The 23,840-nt window shown below is 41.7% G+C and overlaps 1 protein-coding gene across 4 annotated transcripts in view; it reads left to right on the top strand.

Moving 5' to 3' along the window:
- The window catches only part of EPHA7 (EPH receptor A7), a 268,727-nt gene that overhangs the window by 208,951 nt on the left and 35,936 nt on the right, over positions 1–23,840 (top strand). For all 4 annotated transcript variants that reach the window (XR_009555332.1, XM_060237277.1, XM_060237267.1 and 1 more), the window contains 2 exons: positions 12,008–12,132; positions 16,696–16,864. Coding sequence is in view for 3 of the 4 variants with exons in the window: in XM_060237277.1 (XP_060093260.1) it covers positions 12,008–12,132; positions 16,696–16,864 (294 nt within the window). In the remaining variant the exon portion in view is untranslated. The remainder of the gene's footprint in view (positions 1–12,007; positions 12,133–16,695; positions 16,865–23,840) is intronic.

Here is a 23,840-nt window from a genome sequence, read left to right as displayed (position 1 = left end):
AAGTATTAAGATTCCTTTTCCCCCATGGCTAACATCCTTGAAGCTGACATCTTCTTATGACTGAATAGATAGGAGCAACGAATTCAATTACAGAAAGCCATCTCTGTCATTACACCTGTCTGCTTCTGCAGGAAATTATTTGTAAATTGTGCTTTATCTTTCCATCCCATAAATCTTGTGGCCATAATTGACACTTGTCATGGAAGATGGATAGTGAATGAAAAAAGCTAGAACACAAATGTGTGAGCTTGCTAGGGGAAAACATTTGGGTGTATTTGGGGCTGGAGAGGGGCATTTGGAAAATATGATTCCTATGGGCACACCTTTGGGGCCTGGGGATTTCTTTTGAAAAAAATCTATGAGATCTAAATTGGATGCACACCGATATATGTAGAATTGTAGCTTGATAAGTTAGTTTGCCATCCCTTGCTCATTTGAAAATATCAAGTTTATGCATCAGAAAGCATTTGTAATTCTGATGTAATACTTACAGATGCCATCACAGTCAATATTGCCACCTGTTACACAATTCAGGATCAGTTCAGTGATGGTTAATGCACATGTCAGTAGCTCTGGGGGGGGGGGGGACACAAGCCATACAGCTGAAATCTGTACCAAATAGAAACACATAGGTGTTTAAAAATAGATCTAGGAATTGTCGTGACTAGAAATACTGAGTCCTTACAGCCTGGTTGCATTGCTAAATACTTTAAGTCTGGGGGGAGAGATAATTATTTAAAAATAAATAAATGGTGGATATGTTTTCACTAAACATTGAGTTTACTTCTCTGTGTAATAAATATACTCTCCCAAACTCTGTAGTTGAAACAATGTCTCACAACTGATTTCAGTTTCCCTTTTGGAAGGCCATTTAGCAGAAATGGAAATTGAGCAAGGCAGAGTGCAGCCAGATACCACTTTCAAAAAATGCAACAATATATTATTAAACATTTTAATAAAGTTTATGCTAAATTGGTTCCATTAACTAAATGAAATGAAAATAATCATAGCCATTTTTGTCAGATTTTATGAGTTTTCTATTCTAGCTGTGTATTTCTGCTCACTTGGTTTGGAGATGTATTTAAGCAGTGATAGTCACTGGTGCTCCTCTAAGAATAGCAAGTAATTTAAGAGCTGTTCAACCAGAAAAAAAAATGATAGAAATCTGTAATGGAGTCATGCAGTCAAGTATTCTCGGAGTAAGTTCTCTTTTGCAACCTACTGCTTCAAGCCCCATGTGGCTTACAGTGAGCTGGTTGCCTCTCTAGCCACATCTTAGAGTGCTCAGAAGTGGAGTTATGTTTTTGAAACAGAAATTAAAGTATGTAAGTGGCTTGTCTTTAGCCTCCTCTCCATCTATAAGCATAATGAGAAGTTCCTTTGTTACTAATATTCATGGCTACTCAATGATCTTTATGTGGGGTTTTCTTGGCTTGTGGTCACAACTTTGTTGTGTGGTAAATGTAGACAACTAAAATGTTTTTTATTAAAACAGACAGGGCTCTTCAATATGTATAGCTATCCAAAAATACTCAATTTCAGAACTTTTACTACTGCTGGCATCATATATTCATGGATGGTTGGGAGTAAGCAGTGAAGTGGCTAAGTTTGCGGATGACACTAAATTGTCCAGAGTGGTGAGAACCAGAAAGGATTGTGAGGCACTCCAAAGGGATCTGCTGATGTTGGGTGGCTGGACATCAACATGGCAAATGAGTTTCAATGTGGCCAAGTGCAAGGTAATGCACATTGGGGCCAAAAATCCTAACTATAAATGAATGCACCCAACTATTTTATGCTGTACAAAACCCATTTCCAATACAATATTTATACAGAATTATGTGTATCCACATCAATTAGCTTTAGGTTATAAAACGAATGGCTTTGAGGTGTGGGTACATTCTATGCGCTTCATCCATTAAAGTTCATAGGTCATATGATCTTAGGGCAAGTCCATAAATTACCAGTTCTTTAACACAGTAAAATATAGAGGAATGTATCTAAATTATAAATTCGCTACACTAAAATTATAAATAAATGCTTCTGACTCAGTGTGTTTTTTAAATTAATATGCCCCTTAAGTTGTCACTTGCCTAACTGTCAACTTACACTTATTTTGCCAGAACTTCTTGGTTCCTCGTTTGGGCAAAACTTCCACTTTTCAACCAAAGCCACCCTTCCTTTTATGCATGTCCTTGTGAAACTGTCCTTATCTCATCCTGGGCACCCTGGCCTCCACCATCCTGTTTAGGGTTAGGGCAGTTTCCTTACCAACCTCAGAATGGGAAGGAAAGGGTTCTGAAACCCTTGTCCTCTTCTTTCCTCATTATTACTTACTCTCATAATGTGTGCTCAGTCTATTCTTTCCTTCCCAATCAGATGTGGAAGCCCTTTTTTATTGGGTTTCTGTCCCGCCACCCCAGCCTGAGCCCATATCCCATCACTACAACACCAGTCTTCCCTGGAAGTGATTAAAAGGGGAGAGTCAGCCACCTTTTCCCCGGGCAGCCACTAGTTTTCTCTCTGCCTGTCTCCCTGACACTCTGGATTGTGTTTTACCCAGTCCCTGTCTTGTACTCTGTAGGTAGACCTAGTCATATCTCCTCTGGGGCAGTGCCCTCAGGTCTAGATAGTGAGGCTTGTGAGTGTTGCCAGGAGCTGGCACACAACCATGCACCTAGTGGACTGTTCGACCCAACAATGCAGTTTGACCAAACCTCAGCCTAGATACACTAGAACAGGGGTCCCTGGGCCACAGACCGGTCCTGGTCCACAGCCTGTTAGTAACTGGGCTACGCAGCCTCGCCACCCCAACCCCCTCTCCATGGTGCCGCACAGCCTGCCCCCCCCCCCATGGTGCCTCCTCTTCCTCTCTCAGTTTTTACAACTTTAAAGCCCGGGAAGGGGTGGTGAAGCGCTTCCTGGGCTCTTTAAAGGCTGCCCCCCCCCGGCCGATCAGTAGGGAAAATCATGGCAGCAGCAATGAGTGACCTGCTGAAAAATCAGTTCTGCCCTTGCCTCCTCCCCACTTTCTGAAGGAAGACTGGAAAGTGGGACTTCCTTCAGGAAATGGGGAGGAGGCAAGGGCAGCACCGCTTTTTTAGCAGGTCACTCGCCACTGCTGCTGCGGTTTCCCTCACCAATCAGCTGATCGGCAGGGGGTTGGCCTTTAAAGAGCCCTGGAGGCACTTCACCACCCCTTCCTGGACCTTAAAGGTGTGAAAATGAAGGGAGGAGCAGGTGCTGCAGGGGGAGGCTAAATTCGGTGCCCCCACCCTGCTCGCGCTGTGGCCATAGTGGATTGGCAAGCCCTGGTGCCAGTTTCTGGGGCCAAAAAGGTTGGGGGCCGTTGCACTAGAAGGTAATCAGAATAAGCTGCACCACTAGCAGGTGTTCTCCTGTAGCTGATCTGTGTTTTGACCAGGATCCCGTGACAAAGTATTATCCTCAACACTCTGCTCTAGATATAGTTCATCTGGCACATATGCTAGGTAACATTAACTTGCAGGTATGTATGGAAACAAAACCCTCAGGATGCATAAAACATGGATTCCGATGTCTCTACACTAATGCACAGAGTATGGGAAACAAACAGAAGGGAGTGGAAGTTCTAGTACAGGAAGAAGACTATGACATAATAAGCCTTACTGAAACTTGGTGGAATGACACAACTGGAATATTAGGATTCAGGGGTACAACTTATTTAAAAGGAACAGACAAATAAGAAAGGGCAGATAGCATTATATGTGAAGGAAATATGTGAATCTGAGCATGGCAGCTCAGTTGAGAGTCTCTGTGTAAAAATAAAAGGAGTAAGAAATAGCAATGATATTATGGTGGGGGTCTACTATAGACCACCAAGCCAGGCAGAGAACTTGGATGAGATACTCCTACAACAGATTAAAAAGTTCTCCAAGAAAAAGGACACAGTGATCATGGGAGATTTCAGTTACCAGGGTATCTATTGGAAGTCCAACTCTGCTAAAAACGAAAGGTCAAATAATTTCCTTACTTGTCTTGCTGACACCTTCCTCTTCCAGAAAGTGGAGAAGGAAACAAGGGAATCTGCTGTTTTGGACTTGATTCTTACCAACAAGGAAGAATTGGTTGATGAGGTGGAAATAGTGGGCACCCTGGGCAATAGTGACAATGTCATTTTGGAATTTACAGTCTTAGGGAATGGAAAAGCTGTATGTAGTCAGACATATAGGTTGGACTTCAGAAAGGTAAACTTTAACAAACTTAGAACTGTGCCAGGTAAAATCCCATGGTCACAAATACTTAAGAAGAAGGGAGTTCAAGAAGGGTGGGAGTTTCTTAAAAGCAAAATATTGAAAGCACAATCACAGATGATTCCTATGATATGAAAAAATGGGAGAAGCCTAAAGAAGCTGAGGTGGCTCCATAAACAGCTTTCTAAAGACTCGAGAAATAAAAAAGATTCATTTAGGAAATGGAAGGAGGGCCTTATAACCAAGGATGAATATAAACAAATCACCAGTGCTTGTAGAGAAAGAGTTAGGAAAGCTAAAGCTCACTATGAACTTAGGCTAGCCAAAGATGCTAAAAACAACAAAAAGGTTCTTTTCTTATGTTCAGAGTAAGAAAAAGAGCAAGGACATAGTAGACCCATTACGAGGGCAGGAAAGTGAAATTGTATTAGGTGATGAAGAGAGGGCAGAATTGCTCAATTCCTACTTTTCCTCAGTCTTCTCTTCTGAGGAAAATAGTGCTCAACATGGCAAAAACAGAACATATAATGAGGGTATGAAGTTGCAACCTAAGATCATCATAGGGATAGTACATAAACACCTAGGCCGCAGTCACACTCACCATTAAATCCATCCCTAACCCGTCCCTATTATACCCCGATTTTTTACAACGAATTTCCTGATCAGACATCCCTCCATCCTTCAGTTCTAAGCAGCGTTGGTCCCATTGTTGGTTGATCAGAGGTCTCAACTGGACCTCATTTTTTGAGATGGCATTCCACACTCGCACAAGTGCAGTACCATGGGATATCGTGCTTGGCTTTTTTTAAAGGTACCAGAAAAGGTGGGCGATCTGCCCCCCCCCCCCCCAATTTAAACACCCAGAAAGGAAGGGGAAGCCCAGGAGTTCTCTTTGCTGTCTCTCTGCCTGGCGGGGAGACAGCAAAGGTGGGTCATCTTCCTCCCCCCCATTTAAACACCTCGCCATGGTGTTTAAATTGTGGGGGGAGCACAGCAACTCTCTTTGCTGTCTCTCCACCTGGCAGGGAGACAGCAAAGGTGGGGGATCTTCCTCCCCCCCATTTAAACGCCCCGCCGTGGTGTTTAAATGGGGGGGGCATGGCAACTCTCTTTGCTGTCTCTCCGCCTGGCGGGGAGACGGCAAAGGTGGGTCATCCTCCTCTCCTGGCAGGGAGACAGCAAAGGTGGGCGATCTGCCTCCCCCCCTCCCCATTTAGGAAAGGTCCCCTGTGCAAGCACCAGTTGTTTTCGACTCTGGGGTGACGCTGCTTTCACAAAGCTTTCACGGCAGACCTTTTATGAGGTGGTTTGCCATTGCCTTCCCCGGTCATTACACTTTCCCCCCCAGCAAGCTGGGTACATATTTTACCGACCTCGGAAGGTTGGAAGGCTGAGTCAACAATTGCTAGAGCAATGATATCATTTTGAGTGGGCTCTTGCACAGAAGCAGATATGTACTTGCAACGAATCGGCTACAATGGAGCGTTCAAACATAGAAAGTACGCACGGGAGTTGTCGGAAGCATTCTTATTCCGGATTTAATGCACTATCAAAAAAGTCTGCGTCTCAGTCGTGGCAGTTCGGGACATGAATGAGCCAACGACCATTGCCAGATGCTGATGTTTGGACAACCGCATAAAATCCGACATGCATCTGGCTTTCATCCATGCCCATCTCATCAGTTTATGTGCGTCTGACCTTGGCCCTGGTTTCTTTAAATGAAACCAAGTTCTCAGGGCCAGATGAACTGCATCCAAGGGTACTAAAAGAGCTTCTGGATGTAATTTCCAAGCCTCTGGCTATTATTTTTGAGAATTCTTGGAGAATAGGAGTGGAACCAGAAGATTGGAGGTGGGCAAATTTTGTCCCCATCTTCAAGAAAGGGAAAAAGGAGGATCCGGGTAACTTCCAACCTGTCAGCTTGATGTTTTAGAACAAATCATCAGACAGTCCTTGACTGTTTGATAGCTGTGATTACTAAAAAAGGACAGCTGTGATTACTTAGAGCCAGCGTGGGTTTCTCAAGAACAAGTCATGTCAGACTAGCTTTATCTCTCTCTTTTTTTTAGACATTTGAGTTTTTAAATAAATATAGAAATAAAATAAAATAAATAGTACATTAATTCATAATGTTGCCATTGAGTTGGAAGTGACATTACATCACTTGACACACACAGATGCAGACCCTAAAACATAGGGGTTTTTTTTTAGTTTTCAAAGATATTATTGATTAACTATATTGACAATACAGAATAGATATATGGAGAAACATTTTAACAACCTCCAATATAAATTACCGAGCATATAAGCACAATATATCCTGTATATTATAACTATATTGTCAAAAGTCTACTTTGTGTACCTAAAACATAGCTTAATGTGAAACAAGTTTAAACATAGTCCCCCCAAAACACAGATTTTCGTTGGTTTCCCCCTCCCTCTGGAAATAGAACCTTAAACCCAGCCTGCATTAAGTTTGTGTTCTTCTATCCTACCAACTGTAAAATGTGGCATGGTGAGCTCAAAAAACGAGGGGCAAGCCAATGAGAATTCCTTCAGCATTCCAGAAATACTTGGTGGGCAGAGGACAGTTTCCAGAGCCAATAGGAGATATTTTCTTTAATGGACCTAAAGTTTGGCTGCTCCTAGTAAGGGGCACTTGATAGCTATGCCCTGAACTGCCCAATTCATAACAGATGGCAAAACTTATGCAGTGCTATTCCCTAAGGGCATAAATGCAATGCTTTATGACAGAATGAGTAGATCTACACTGACTGACAGTGTTAAGAGGAAAGAAGAAATCTTACATAGATGATCCTATTAATACATATTTTCAGACTTCATTCTTGCAATGCATCTCTTTCCTTTTGAAAGTAAAAATTGCCAGTGATGTATAAGCTTTTCCCTTCAGTTTACATTTAATGGACATTTTGGTGCCTGCCTTCATATTTTTCCCCCTTAAGACACTGTACCAAAATATACATCCAAGCATATTCCTTGATGACTGATAGTGCTGTGTATAGCTCTGATATATTGATACACAGAACAGAACTTTGTGGGAGAAAATGGCTGAGTAACTCACTTTTGCTGATATTTTATATGAAAACTTGTATTAAGCTTCTTTAACACCAGAAACAGCTCCATACGCTTTATGTTATATTGGAATCTACTGCTTCCCATTCATGCAATTTTATGTCTTTTGTTGTTTTGGTGCATTTGGGACTTGGGTTAAATGAAACGGAAACATTTCATATGACATCAGTCTCTGCCCTTTATAAATTTTATATTTTCTAATGAGAAGTGTTACAGGATTTTCACCTCCATTTTGCACTTGTATCTTTTATTTTGTTTTCTCTCCATTGAATATACAGGCTAAAATTAATATTGGATAATGTGAAATTTAAAAAAAAAAAATGAAAAGACAAGTTCAAATTCTTCAGCTCTACTATTTTTTGGCACCATAGTTAATTAAATTGATTGTGAACATTTTTGCACCTGTCTGGTTTATTTTCCCAGCAGCTTAACATTTTTGCCATTCATTTTGATAGTTCAGTTTTAATTCTGTCTGCGACGTGACATAAAAAGATGACAAGTTTAAAAGCTATACATCTTAAAACCTTTATCAGTGAAGCCCAGCAGAATTTCTTTTCTGTATGTCTAAGATGCTTAAATAATCAAATATTTTTGCATACTAAGGGCTGCATTTTCAAAAGTTCATGAGCATTAGACTCAAGATGGATTCACTCTGTAAGAGGTCCTTACTTTGATAGGAAATATTTAATGGATACAGCTTTTCCCACCAATACAACATTAAAATGAGACAAAAATATTCACCAAAATCCTCATTATTAAAGATACACAAAACCTCTTTCCAAAGAATGCCATTTGCCCACATTCCACAGCCAAACACCCCTATTCCCTGCCAGCACTCAGTGGACCAGTAGGAAAGAATAGGCAGGGGAGAAGGAAATTGCCCAATGATGCTACAAGATCAGCTGTGGCTGTAACCAGAAATGACATTACTGGGCACTCCGGCATTTCCCCATAGAGCACAGAGCTTCGGGGAAGGTGCTAGAGCATCCCACAATGTGGTGACATTGCTTTCTGTTATGCAGCCAGAAATAACATCATAGAGGCTGGGTTCAGACCAGCACTTTAAGCCAACACAGAGACAGCTCACAGAGGAATCAGAAAATCAAATCCAAACACCCACATCTGCCTCCCGTCCTGATCCTGTACTCACCCTGTCCTTAGGTGTCTCAGCTGTGGCTCAGAAAGCTACCACTTCTGAAGTTAAGACTGTTTCTTGAGTTGCCACCTGTCTAGACTCAGATGGTGGGAGCACCTGAAGCTTGCTTCTGAAAATAACATCATGGTTGGGTAGCTTCATATCGGAGTGGTTAATTGGTAAAAGGGAGATGTTTCATGAAAAAAGAAAGCATCCAGCATCTCCAATTAAAATCATTTGGTATAGGAATGACCTCCCCCTTACAGATACTTCCAGTTACTTGGAGTAGTCTGTATCTCAACCCAAGCCTAAGTATGCCTTCTTGGAAATCTTACTGATTTCAGTGGGATATGCTTACCAATAAACATGTTAAAGTTACCTGCTGAAATTTCAATATCATATATATAAAGCAAACAGAATGTGGTGAGGGCACTTTAATTCCTGTTTTTATGCATATATTTCAGGGAAACAGTTGTGGGCTGAAGGTATGAATTATGTTTTGATCCTGAATGAAGCAGCCTGGCAAATGTCTGTTTAAACTATTCTAATCCATGGAGGAAGTGTGAAGTTTTTCTCATGTTGTTTGGCAGTCATATCCAAGGACAAGTGTAATCCTCCAAACTTCCTTTTGCCAAATGGATTAAATTATTCCATTTGTTAAATGGAGAAACCAGCCAAGTGGGAATTTCCTTAGGGATTTTGGCTTCTTGTCGTAGCAGTATGCAGAATACTGGATATAGAAAAATCAGGGCAGATTATAAATATGTGCCTTTTTCCTGAATATTTGCTTTTTTTCAGGAAAAAAGAAAAACTTGAGTAGCATATCCTTTAGACCAATGATTTCATCTTGAATGATGAACATGTAAATATAAAGGTCCCTTGACTACCCATTGTGTTTTTAGTCTAGTACTGTTTACAGCTGCGAACCAGCATTACCAGAACTTGTCAGAGTACATGTGCAGACATTCCTAGATGTCAGGGGATCCTTATTTCTGCTTTTGAAGCAAGTTTGAACATCGGAGGGGTTTGGAATGGCAGACAGTGAAGAAGACAGTACTTAATTTTTAATCTTATTTGGACATAAAATTAACAGAAGGAAAATGCAGTTGAATACTTACCCTCAGTGTTGTTATGAGTGTACTGTGTCCCTAGAGAAAGAGAGTGAGGTGGAAAGGCAGAAGATGCAGGTTATCTCTGAGCAGCACTGAAGTCCTTGGGAAAAAGGAAGAGTGAGATAGAACATAACATCTCATATATTTTGTGGTCCAGAAGTACTAAAAGTAGTTGAAGAAGTTCCAAAGTGGGAGGGGGGATTCAAGTGGAAGGAAGGGATGTCTGTCCGATTATTTCAATAGTGGAGGACCAAGCTTTGGGAATCATATTGGACTTTATTTCTCCCTTATTGGGATGCTATTTTTATCCTATTTTCACTAGGCATCTACTATTGGAGCCAAATCCTAGTGAAAATTTTCCTGCATTTTCTAATTTCAGATAAAGTGTATGTTACTGCCATATGCAGATCTCAGCAGACTTGGTTCCTCTGATTCATCATCATAGATATAATCATATGGGTCCCCACTGCTTGAATCCTGTTGAAATAAACAATGCAATAAAATAACACACACAAAATAGAAGCAACATTTTAAAATGAGAAGGAGGTAAAGATGAAAATATGAGTTGAAACAAACTTTAGCTTTTTGAAGGTAAGCAGGAGAATCAGGAAGATACTAAAATATTTAGAGGGGTGGAGTTCCTAATTACCACACGATGTACACAATGGCCAACATATTCACAATTTAAGGAATAATGTTGAATCTCTAGACATTGTGTGCAAGTGTGTACAGAGCCATAAATCTGAAATTCCAAGGGAGTCACAAGGGATGCTATACTCTCCTGAAGACTCAGAGTGGAACTAAACATTCCAAGAAACAAACAGCTGGCATCAAAAATGGCAGTCTTCATCACATCCTCCTTTGTTACTGGTAATATATAGTGCAGAATACATGTTGTGATGTCACCATACTTTGCATTTTCATACTAGATTCTAGGTCACTAACTTCCACTGTTGGAAGCGGTCATATCCGCAGAATGAAAATGTAGATGTTAGTTTCTTCCTCAGGAAAAGATAGATCAATTAAGCAGGCATTAATGTTCCTAAACAAGATTATATTATGGAATGGGGAGATTGTTCTACAAAGTGGGGGAGGGGATTTACTTGGTAACTTTCCTTCGTGTAGAAAACTAGTTTGTTAAAAAAAAGCTATGCAATTCTTTTTTGCCTGGCATTTCATTTTCAATTAACTTTGTTTTTTGTCAAGCACTATTCCATCATTTGAAATGACTATGAAATATCTGGGTATCAAAAGTATTGTAAATAGGTTATAACACTGGCAGTGATATAACATCTCCCATTCTCAGGCCATACAGATTTTATTCTGCCAGGAAAGGTGGGGGGGGGGGGGAATCAGCTGTGAATTGCATATTGGTATATTGCAACACGTCACTGGGGAATTGGAATAGTAGATCTTATCAGAAATGGACTGGGGAAATGAAAACAGCTCTGGAGCAAGGCAAGCTTCTAGCCAAAACTGCATGGCCACTCAGTTCAGTGGGGCTGCCAGTCTGCATTAGCTCATCCACTACATCATCCCCCACACTAGAAGCAGTGCAGGAGGAGACAGTTGGTAAACTGGTACCAACTGCCATGACTGACAAGGGGTCTGGACTGAACACAAAGTTGCTAGGGCTTGGCTCCACTTGCTCTTGAATACCATCAGATCTCTAGAGGAGTGACCCACCAGGAAATTCCTCTGTAAGTTAAATGGTCAGTGTGCCCCTGGATCAAGTTCTATTCCAAAGTATGCCTGAAGTTTCAGAGATTACAGTGGACTACACAGAAATATTGAAAGCACTGCAGACTGCCGTAATATTGCCCATTATGCTTGTTATGAACAAAGATCTACTGATATGCTGCTAGGCATACTTTTCTCAAGTTTTAGAAAATCAGCATTTAAGCAAGCATGAAGGTTTGCAGTGGTACCTGGTTTCTGTTATTTTAGCGTAGTGTGTTATTGGAAGGACATGATGAGTTTGAAATGCAGCTGCAATTGCCATGCTATTTATCTGAAATACGACCTCATTTTAAGTCCTTATTCCTTCATTTTTCCTGAAAATACTCCAGAAACATGTGTAATAAATATTTGGTCTACTGGCTACCACAGGAGATTAATCTGAAAGCATATTTTCCTGGCTTAATTAGAATTCATTTGCTTAATTATCATTCTGATCCCATCAATTGCCATTTTGCAGTAACTTGAACAATGCTGTCTTTTGCTGTTTGCACTTTAATTTAGATTTCTGTTATAGTTTATGAGCAGTAATAAGACCCTGCTTGAATATTCATTAGCTTTTGAATTGTGAACTATGGAAAGGTGCTTTCTCTTACCTTAATGACGGTGGCACAGCATGGGACTGATCAGTAGTGACACTTGATGGGAGGAATCCAGCGCATTTTCTCATTGTTTATTGACACATCTTCTCTAAACAGCTCCGTCGCAAGTTAGCGGTGTAATGAAAGAGAAAGTGCTGCAAAGGAGTGTGGAGCTTTCTTGGCAGGAACCGGAGCATCCCAATGGAGTCATCACAGAATATGAAATCAAGTATTATGAGAAAGTAAGCAGTACTCTGAAACATTCAACTATGCCGTCTTCCTAACATGTCCTTTTTCTGAGTTGTGGGAAATGCCATATGCAGATTGGATTCAGCATGCAGGAAACATAGCCATTTCCTCTTATGTTACCTCTTCTATTGCTATTATGTATATATTAAACATTTTTAAAGGCCTATCCATGAGAAATTACACAAAAATTAATAACTGGGATTACAAAATTTAATTGGTAGATAAATCCACAATAGTTGATTAATTGCTAGGTTCAGTTTTAATTAGTGAGGTCAGATTTAATTAGTGGAAATGAAAATTACAGACACATTTGTTTTTTGAAGTTATTATTTTCCATTATTTATGTGTTATAGGCAAATGTATTTTATTTATCTTTTTTGTTTGTTACAATGTTATTTACTTCATATTTAGTTCACAATCTGAAAGGGGTTAGACAATATGTAAATTATATGTAATTGATTAATCCATTTGAATACAGGTGATTAATCTACTCAGTTTTTCAATTGGCGACAACCCTAATTACAACACTCAGAATTGTGAACACCTGGCTGTTCCATCCAGAGATTTAGGATTTATTTAAATGTTGTAAATTGATATCTCCCTTAAAATCAGTGGAGAAAAAAAACTTTACATCTGAATGTGGATTCTTATGCAGAACAAAACTTTTAAGCAGGAGACAATATTGCTGTCTTCACAGATTTTCCCTTCAAAATCTCCCTCCCCCTTCACTAGTTCCACTTTGTGGGACAAAAAAATACATTGGAACAGGCCTCAGATTCAGCAGGAGCTCAGCTCCTGAACCTTTCTGAGGGTTTCCCCTCCTCCTTCCCTTGTCCATTGAATAGTAGGTGCAGCTGCATAACAATCCCTGGATGAGCTCCACCACCTATTTTTCTACAAAATGACCCCTGCATTGGAACAACATTCATATATGTTTTCCTATGTATCTTTCTTATTTAGTAATGACACATTCTTTTCTTGGCAGAATTACCAGGATGAGTTGTGTCTGATGACCTAGATAGCTTTCTACGTTTAAGTTTCTCAGTTATATTTGACTGTTCTATACTCACAGCACTGTTTTGCTAAGCCAGAATAGGATATTTGATTGATTTACCTCCAAGGACTGACGTGTTATTTTTAAACAGACCTTCCTATTTGAATGCTGACTCTCATTTTAATTGCCAGGCTGTTTTATACATATTTATTCTCGCTATCTGCCTAAAAGGCTGGAGCGACATTCCTGCGGGACCTGCCATAAGGCTGAGGTTTACAGCTTTGCACTGATGTAACATTCTGTATTAGGGGTGTGCTTTTGGCTCTATCCAGCTGAAAAAATAACCAGAAAATATAAGCTATTCTTTCAGCCAGATGTAGAAATTTTTGACTATCAAACACAGTCAATCTGGGATAACCCCCCCCCCCCAAAAAAAAGGGGTTTATCCAAGAAAACAGGATAGGTACATTCCCTTTAAATGCCATTCTGGGTGAAGGTGAAGCTTCAGAAATGCATTTAAAGGGACCACAGCACCTTTAAATGACCTCAGCTCCATTATGGCCTGTGAGGACTGTTATAGTTTCTATCGCCTCTATTCAAAAGACTGTTCCAAGTTTCAAAAAGTTTGGGCCAGGGGATCCAATTCTATGGGCCCCCAAAGAAGGTGACATCCTCAATTATTTCCAATGGAGGGGAAAAAACGGCCAAACACACATATACTCACTCACATAACAAGAACTAAGCTCCAACAAAGAGAGTCTGCAGAAGAAGCTGAAAGGGGGGGGGGGGCATTTTTGCAGAACCAGTGCCACTGTGGCAATGCCAGCTCAACAAATGCAAGCAAGGGGGGGAGGGTTGCAAGCCTAGCACATCCAGTGCATGTACAGAGTGCCCAGCAGAACCAGTGAATGTACAGAGTGTCAAGCTGAACCAGTGCATGCACGGAGCACCCAGCATAACCTGTGCCACTGTGGCAATGCCAGCTCAACAAATCCAAGTAGGGAGAAGTTGCAAACCTAGCACAACCAGTGCATATACAAAGTGCCCAGCAGATCCAATGTCAATGTGGCAATGCCAGCTCAACAAATCCAAACAGAGGGGAGTTCCAAGCCCAACATAGCCAGTGCATGTACAGAGTACCAATAGTACCATTGCAATGTACTACTGCCCAGCAAAACCCTTCTCTTAAATGCTCCCACCCCTTGACTGAAAACAATGGAGGTTGGGGGCATGTCCTTTAGGCACTCTGTACATGATGCACTGGTTCTGTTGGGCACTCTGCACATGTGCTGGCTGTGTTGGACTTGCAATTCACACACACACACCTGGATTTGTTGAACTGGCATTGCCACTATGGCACAGGTTCTGCTGGGCACTCTGTACATGCACTGGTTCTGCAGGGCTTGGAAACTACCCCCCCCCCACACACACACACACTTCATTTTCTACTACAGAGACTCTCTGGTTTGACATCAGTTTTTTTTCCTGTTTCCCTACACAAGCACTATTAGAAACAATGGAGGATGGGAGCACTTTCTGTGGGGACACATATAATTGGATCCTCTGGTCCAATATTTTTGAAACTTGAAAGAACTTTTGAGGAGAGGCACCAGAAGCTACACTGAAAATTTGGTTCCTGTACCTCAAAAAACAGCTCTCCAAAACCCCTGGATAACCCTGGATAGATTCCCCATTGACTATAATGATCCCATAGTGTATACTGGAGCTTGGGGAAAAATGGGATTTAAAAACAAACAAACAAACCAGAATTAGAATACCATACTGGTATTGGAATTAAAGGTTGGGTTTTGGTTTTTTGAAATCCTGAATTTTTTGTGTCTAGTATATCCAAATCTGTAAAATGCCTCCCTCCCAAAAATTGTGCACAAGTAAATGTTCTATTTTCCCTCATGTATCTCTGAGATTTCTGGCCCCATTTGCAAACCTAGGTAAACCTGAGTTTGTCTTTGAGGTCATCTAAATTATGTCCACAGCCAGTGTAGCATACATTACTTCCCACTCAGTTTTACTTCTTCCCCTTTTCCTCTCCCACAATCACATTCCATTCTGCTGTTCTTGAAAAGTAATTACGTACAACAAACCAAATCTATGTTCTTTCTTTCTTTCTTTCTTTCTTTCTTTCTTTCTTTCTTTCTTTCTTTCTTTCTTTCTTTCTTTCTTTCTTTCTTTCTTTCTTTCTTTCTTTCTTTCTTTCTTTCTTTCTTTCTTTCTTTCTCTTTCTTTCTCCTATAATATTTCTATGGATTTTTAGCAGTTTATGATTAAATACAAAATTTGTGTCTAATTAAAATTTCAATATCAATTTTACTTTTTTCAACCTAAAGTTTTTTCTTTAACATTTGTGAACACACTTATTTCATTTTTGTATGACTTTAACTGTTGCTATTACTTCTCCCAAAGAAACTTGGGAATTGTAGTCTGATAAAGTCTGAGTATTTTTTATCAGTTATCTTTTCTCCCTGAATCTTATTTGCCAGGATTTTGTGGGGAAAATATTATTAAACCAGTTAGTGCTTATAGTATACATACTGCTTGAGTTTTCATCTATAAATATTAGAGTAATTTAACTAATTGAATTATCAGTAAAATCTGATTATTAGGCAGTTAACTTTAAACAATCTTTTGTGTAGGCCCCAAGTGAGTGGGAGGTGTCCAGGGGCAGAGTGCACTTGTACCTATCCTAGTAATTTAAACAAGTCTTGTACGAAAAAGTCTCCACAACAGGATTTAGCCTGTATCTAGTTCAACTTATTTGTGATTTCACTAAATAAGGATCTTATTCTGTGTATTTATTGCTAAAGAATATTAGCATAGTGTTGTTTTGATGGTACAAAATAAAAATTTTCTCCATCCTTGCCAGAAATAGCACAGTTTACTAGCTACAGATCTACACATACAATGTAACTCACATGTAACTCACAGATGCCTCACTTTTGTCAATACAAGGACATGCGTGCACAATGGAATGGATGCAAGTAATCATTGCTTCTGCTGAAATTAATGGATGAGATCCGCAATCAGAAGAGATCTGCAATCATGCACCCAGAAAACATAGTAGTGTTATAGAGAATGAGCTTTGTCTGCTTAGGTGAAACTAGCTTTTACTATGATTTATTGAAGAATTGCAAGGTATTATTTTGAAAGAAAAAAGGAACTTATAAAATGATTTGCCAAGATATACCTTATTGGGTTATTCATAAGCTAGCAGAATACAGCATTTGAGCCAATTGATGATCCAGCAGGAGAAACTACTGTATAACAATCAAATGCAAAAAGGCAGTGTTTTTATCACCAGGATTTTATGAGCAGCACCATGTGCTTCTCATTTACATTTTATGTCATTTTAAGAGCCCCACAATGAAATGAAATTGTGTTATAATGCTCCACAGAGTGTGCTACATTCTTATGTGGGCAAAAATAAAGAACAACCTTCATAACAAATTGAAATGAACTGCCAGTACCAGTTGTCATTGGCTAAGAGAGAGCAAAACTGAGGTCTGATTTGCAAATAATATCAAATTGTTTGTCTTCGTCTTTTCAGGACCAAAGGGAGAGGACCTATTCAACAGTGAAAACCAGGTCCACCTCTGCATCTGTTAATAATCTGAAACCAGGAACAGTATATGTTTTCCAAATCCGTGCATTCACTGCTGCTGGCTATGGAAGTTATAGCCCTAGACTAGATGTTGCCACACTAGAGGAAGCCACAGGTAAAATGTATACAATATACATCTTCATTTAAAATGATTGCACAATAATCATGGGTGACTAATACTTGAAAACTGGAAAATGAGCTCACAGAGGGCTGGTACTTCATGGTGGACTGTTTTGTATTATTTTGTTTACAAAAACACACATTCTGGGACTACAATAATCTGGTAATGTGACAAAGGCAGTTATAGTTATGAACTTCACATTTATATACTAGGAATAAGACCCATTGAGAAGAGAAATACAGCGGGCTCTAGAAGGAGGCTCTGAGCGACTGTCCCCCATTCTTGCTGTCTTCCAACCCACCCAAGTAGAGGGATTCACTTCCCCCCCTTCCACCTTAAAGGGAACTGATCTGTGCCATCTGGAGAGCAATTGTAATTCACCTGGAGATTGGCAATGGTGGTTTCCTAGGAAAAAATGGCATTGCACCTGTCTGAGGTCCCATCCCTCCTCAAAACCCACCCTCTCCAAGCCCCATTCCTGAAATCTCCAGGAATTTCCCAACCTGGAGTTGGTAACCTTGTCTCGTTCCATTTATCTGCACCTCTGTCTTCAGGTTTCCATCGCCTTCCCCCTCCCTGCATCCTCTACATAGGAAAAGCACAGTCTTTCTCCAATGTGCATTTGCGAGGGGGAACTAAAGCAGCTTACATCATTCTCCTCTACCCCTTTGATCTGAACAACAACCCTTTGAGGCAGGTTAGGCTGGAAGTCTGTGACTAGTTTGAAATCAGCCAGTCAGCTTCCACAGCCAGAACCTGGGTCTGGCAGATCCCACTCTGAAGTCCTAACTCTTATGCCCTCCTCAAACTACACCACAAAATCTCCAAGAATTTCCCACCAACCTGGAAAGGTATTACTAAAGCCCTCTGGGCGAGTGCTGCCCCCACCCTTGCTGTCTTCTCACCCATCCAAGTGAAGGCATTCCCTCCCCCCCCCTCACCTGAAGGGGAGCTGATCTCTGCCATCTGCACTCCAGACAACAGATCTCTCTCCCCATCTGATTTGGAGGGTGGACTCTATGACATTATATCCCCTGAGGCCTCTTCCTTTCCTGATAAAAGCAACCTGGATTGCCTAGCATCAGCCTCTGACTTGCACTTCCCAGGGGCAGCCATGGGCTCTAAGGAAACATTCCCAGTGGGGCCTGACCTCCCTTGTGTGGCCTTTCGTGAGGCCACAGTAGCTCTGCAGTCCTTTCTGTGGCTGAATGAAAGAAAGGACACAGAGAAAAGTTGGAGATGTGGCTATCTCTAAGATAAGACTGCTTTTGGCAGTGTGTTCAACATTCCTGGATCTGCTGTAGGCAAGGGCAGGGGAGTCAGCCATTGGGAGGCCAGAGATGGGGACCCCTAAGTGTGATGGGCCAATAGTGTGTTTCCAACAGTAACTTCCAGAACTAAAGTTGCTTGTGTTTTACTGACAGAATCATCTTTGCTAACTAGCCACAGCCACTCAGGCAGAACAGAGGAGCAGACAACCAATGGCACACAAGTACTCTTGATTGATAGTTTGATGGGCCAAAGGCTAATACCTCACAGTCTGACTGAGCCCCAACGCATCAGGATGGTCAGATTTGCCACCACGACAGGATAATTATTACTAAAAGATTGTCTCTCCCCTCTAAATCTCCAAGCCAAAATGTAGATTTTACTTCTCCTGTACTTTCATTGAACTGACAGTAAGGATTAGATTGAACTTTCAACTAAACCTTCTATATTAATAATGCCTAGGCTATTTTTTAAAATTAATTTTATTTAATAGGCTTATATTCCATCTTTTCCCGTAAACGGGCTCAAAGTAGATCACAACATATAAAAATAGCAATAAAAACCTATATATCAAAGTTAAAACACCAATTTAAAATTAACAATAAAAACAATAAATAAAATGCACCACTGGTGAACAGGGCACAGCATATAAATAATCAGTTGCACCAATAAGCATGATGTTACCACAAGGGAGGCCAAATGATGGAATAATAGGACGCCCACTGCCTCAACCATAGGCCCGGCGGAACAGCTCCGACTTGCAGGCCCTATGAAATGGCAGTAATTCTGGAAGGGCACGGATCTCCACAGGGAGCTGATTCCACCAGGCAGGGGCCAGGGCTGAAAAGGCCCTGGCCCTGGTTGAGGCAAGTCGGACGTCCTTTGGACCAGGGCTGGTCAGGAGGTGTTGCGTAGCCAATCGCAACGACTTCTGGGGCGTATATGGGGAAAGGCGGTCCCTCAGATATTTGGTCCCAGACCGCGTAAGGCTTTAATTGTCAGTACCAAAACCTTGAAGTGGATCTGGTACTCAGTAGGTAGCCAGTACAGTTGGTGCAGCACTGGCTGAATGCTTGCCCTTAAAGGCAATGCAGTTAACAGCCATGCTGCCGCATTCTGCACTAGCTGGAGTTTCCAGATCAGCCACAAGGGTAAGCCTGCGTAGAGCGAGTTACAGTAATCCAACCTGGAAGTGACCGTTGCATGGATCACAGTAGCTAAATCCTATGGGGATAGGTAGGGCACCAGCTGCCTGGCCTGCCGAAGATGGTGAAAGGCAGATCGAGCAACTGCCTCCATGGCAAGTGAGGCATCCAATATCATTCCCCAGAGGGTACCGCGATCTGGTTCTCAAAATCTATTAACAATCCCTGGGCCGAAGGAGGCCAAACTGAAAGTTACTAGTGAAAGGGCCTCATCGATCTCAGCCCCCTACTGGTGGAACCAATTGCCAGAAGAGGTTCAGGCCTTGCTCAGTTCTGCAGGGCCTGCAAGACTGCTCTTTTTCAGCTGGCCTTTACTTAATGATCTTACAGCATATTGTTGAATAATACCATCACCACGGAAAAACTGAATGATGTATTACATCAAGATTTTTAATATTAATCTAATCTTAGAATGTTTTTTTTATTATTTATTTATTTTATTCGATTTATATCCCGCCCTACCCCACCGAGGTGGGCTCAGGGCGGCTTACAATGATGATTACTGTGACGGAACCGGCCCGATTCTGCCTTCAGACCCGGTCCCGTCAGCTCCCTATGGAGTCGCCAACTCCTGGAGGGAGCTATTTCTCCTCCTGCCCCTTGGGCTCGCTGCCACCACCTGCTCAGTCCCGGGGTTCAGATTGAGAGGAACAGGACTCCCAATCCCCCTCTCCAGCTGTGAGGCCAGGCCTCAAGGTCCTCTGCCACCCTGCACTTGGGTTTCACAGAGACCTCAGCACTTCTTTGGGGCACCCCTGGAGGATTGGCACCTCATCCAACTGCATGCCTTCCCCCTTCCCCGGGGCCCCCTTCTCAACACAGCGTGGTCTAAAGCGGTCTGGGGGTCTAGGTGGTACAGAGATTGACTGCCAGCATTTAAACAGTAAAAATATATTTATTTAAAAAGAGAAAAAGATAGGAAAAGGAAAACAAACAAAACAAAAACAGTTGCATTTACCAAATTAGCACAGCACAGCACAGCACAGCAAACAGCCTGACAAACAAAATGTGTTATAAACGCGTCCTGCTGGCCCTGATCTAAACTTGCCCTGTCTTGTGAATTACTTACTTAGTCTGCCTGCCTGCCTGGGGGCCTCCCAGGCAGGAGCCTCCATTGCTCACCACATGCTCGCTCGAGCGCTGGCTTCCAACTGCCCTTCTCTTCCTGCTAACACACATGCCAAGAACAAAAGCACTTCCTGCCTCTCTAGGAGATTTTCCCCCTAGTGTTGTTGGTTTGGCTCTGCAAGGGAGGGGGGGAGTGAGGGGAAGGCTATAAAGCCTGCTGAGGGATTTACTGACCCCTGCCAAATGAAGCACCACCACTGACTAAAATGGCGTTTCTCCACAATTACAATTACAATTACAATGATGATTAATTTTATATATGTTTGATTTATATATATATATATATATGTGTGTGTGTGTGTGTGTGTGTGTGTATTGTTTTAATTGTTGAAGTACCTGTGTTGTGAGCCGCCCTCAGCCTGCTTTGGTGGGTGGGATACAAATTAAATATTATTATTATTGTTATCACTCCCAGACTCCTCACCTTCTGAACTGGTGCAAGAGATGCACCGTCCAGGGTTGGGAGTCGGAGCCCAACTCTAGTCCCCCACAGCTAGGCTAGAACTGTATGTTGTCAGTTAAAATAATAATAATAATAATATATCTCACCCTTCCCACAAGTGGGCTCAGGGCAGGTCACAACAATAATAAGGCTCAACAATCTCAAATGGCTGGGAGCAACAAGGCCATGAATCAAGAAGCAAGATCTTATTAATGTGGGCAACATGCAGTTAGAAAACTTCAGCAAGGGAGGCCAAATAATTGTGTGCCTGCTGCCTCAACCGATAGCCTGTCAGAACAGCTCCATTTTACAGGCCCTGCAAAATTGTAATAGGTCTTTTAGGGCCATGATCTCAGATGGGAGCATGTTCTGCCAGGCCAGGGGCAGGGCAGAGAAAGCCCTGGCCCTGGTTGAGGCTAAGCAGATGTCCTTTTGGCTGGGGACAACTAGTAAATGATGGTCCACTGAGCTCAAGAATCTCTGGGGCACATATAGGCAGAGGCAGTCCCTTAGGTATGTTGGTTCCAGGCCGCATAGGACTATAAGGATCAGTACCAACACCTTGAAATGGATCCAGTACTCAATTGGTAGCCAGCTGCTGTTTGAGGATCACAAAATTCTCCTTTTCTCTCCTTCATACTGTGTATCCTTTAGATCAGGGGTGTCAAACATGCATCCCGGGGGCCAAATCAGGCCCTCAAGTGATTGGCTGTCATCTGCTTCCTTCTCCCTCTTTCTTGCTTCCTTCTGCATAACAGCTTGCTTTGCCATGCTTGCTCAATGGCACAGGAGCTACAGAGCAAAGTCTCTGTTTTCTCCGTTAGCTGAGGCTCATCCCTTGGGGAGGAAGAGGGAGGGAGAGCTTGTTTTGCCAGGCTCTTTCAATCGCACAGCAGAGCTACTGAGCCAAGCCTCTCTTCCTTCGATTGGCTGAGGTTCCTCCCCCTCCTGGCCCCTTGGGGAAGGAAGGAAAGAGCCAGAGCTTAATTTGCCAGTTCCCTGTATCCCATGGGAGAGATACAAAGAAAGCACTTTTAAGACCAAGTGATGATGTTTTAAGAATGTTTTATTTAAAGTTTTTTAAAAAACCTTTAATTGTGTTTGTCTGTGTCCTTTATAACATTTATATCTTTGCTACCTAATCTTAAATAGGTACACATATGGTCCAGCCCAACAAGGTCTCATTTATGTCAGATCCAGCCCTCATAACAAATGAGTTTGACACCTCTACTTTAGTTAATTTTCATTGGTAGGGTGTTGGCTATGCAGGACTGAATCGCACTTTGTCTCTGGTGTGCCATTGGCTGATTCTGCTCTCTCCCATCCACTGCTGGCCCCATCAGGAAAGAACCCCACCAGATGGCCAGTGATCTCTAATCTTAGAATGTTTTGCTTTCTTGCATGATTGTATTGCACTTGGGGGACTGCAGTCTAGCTGGGTAGAATCTGGCAGAGAAGTTTTAAAAGGGCAGCTGAGTCTGCAGCTACAGAGCCTGGGGTGAAAAGGAGTCAAATCTCCCATTCACAAGGCTTTAAAACTCTCTTGCCAGCTTTTAACTGCCAAAAACAGAGATGCGAGGTGCATGGAGGATTCTTCCTGCACTTCTTCTCCCTCTCCTTGTAATTAATGCAGTTTAGGGTTGCCACTAGCTCTGGGTTAGGAAATGCCATGAGATTTTGGAGGTGCAGCCAGAAGAGGGTAGGGTTTGGGGGGTATAACGCCATGAGTCCAACTTCAAAAGCAGCCATTTTCTCCAGGTGAACCGATCTCTGTCACCTGGACATCAGTTGTAGTAGCGGGAGATCTCCAGTCCCCACGAGGCTAGCAAGCCTGACAAGAAGAAAGTTTTAAAAAGACACTGAGCTAGGGGTCCACAGAGCTTGGGAATGGGAGAGAAGGCTCCTTCTCAACCCAGCCTCTTTCCTGGCATAGTTGCCCTTTTAAAACTCTCCAGATGGCTTCTAAACCTGCAAAGTGTAGAGGAAAGCAGCATTGGGGGTTTCAAAAAAACCACAAAACATCCAAGTACAACTGAAAATAGACTTGAACACAATATGCAGTGTTTTGTTGTTGGTCCCTTCTTGTTAGATATTATAATAACCATTGCCAAATTGAAAGAAAGTTAAGAAAATCCCTGGGTGTAAGGGTAGAATAAGAACCTTCATAGTCTTTGTTTTGCTAGTACTGGGAAGGTACTTGGGATATTTTTCACTTGAAACAAATGAAACTTCTCCATGATATTTGTTTTGAATTGTGAACATGGTTAATACAGAGTAGTTACAATGACCCAGATCCCCAGTTTCAGAATACAGTGTATATTCTAGTCAGTAAAGGTTTTGCATTTGAATTGCAGACCTGGGAAATGCAAAAACTGCTGTAAGCATTGTGTGTGAAAACACCCTGAGAATATGCCTGCAGCCAATTAAACAGCAAGAAAGGTCATTTGCTTTCATTGGAAACCTGAACAAAATGGAGTTTTTTCATTTGTTCAAAAATGTATTTTTAAATAATACACAATAGTCCTTTGTCTGGAAGCATTCATCTTTTTTACACTTTGAAACAACTGGTTACTATTAAAACTTCTCACCTTTGGTATTCTTAGCCAGCTCGTCTCCATATGATTCACGTTTGGGAATCTTATTCTTCTGACATCAATGCCATTGCTTCTGGGCAGAGCTTTGGTTGCTGATAACTTAGCAGTCAAAATAATTGTAGATTTTGGAGATGTTCAAAGGATAGTTTTCAGATCTTCTTTATATAACACCAGCAGGGCTTATATTTTTCAACAGTGTTAAAAAAGGAGAAAACAAATAATGTTCAGAATTTTTTAGAGTGTATATGTGTGTGTATGTATGTAGGAAAGGAAGGAAAGGTCCCCTGTGCAAGCAACAGTCGTTTCTGACTCTGGGGTGGCTGCCAGAGTGT

Source organism: Heteronotia binoei, chromosome 1 (genome assembly GCF_032191835.1).
Source record: "Heteronotia binoei isolate CCM8104 ecotype False Entrance Well chromosome 1, APGP_CSIRO_Hbin_v1, whole genome shotgun sequence".
Taxonomy (NCBI): domain Eukaryota; kingdom Metazoa; phylum Chordata; class Lepidosauria; order Squamata; family Gekkonidae; genus Heteronotia; species Heteronotia binoei.
Note: the sequence above shows the minus strand (reverse complement) of the source record. Positions and strands in the feature narration are given on the sequence as shown.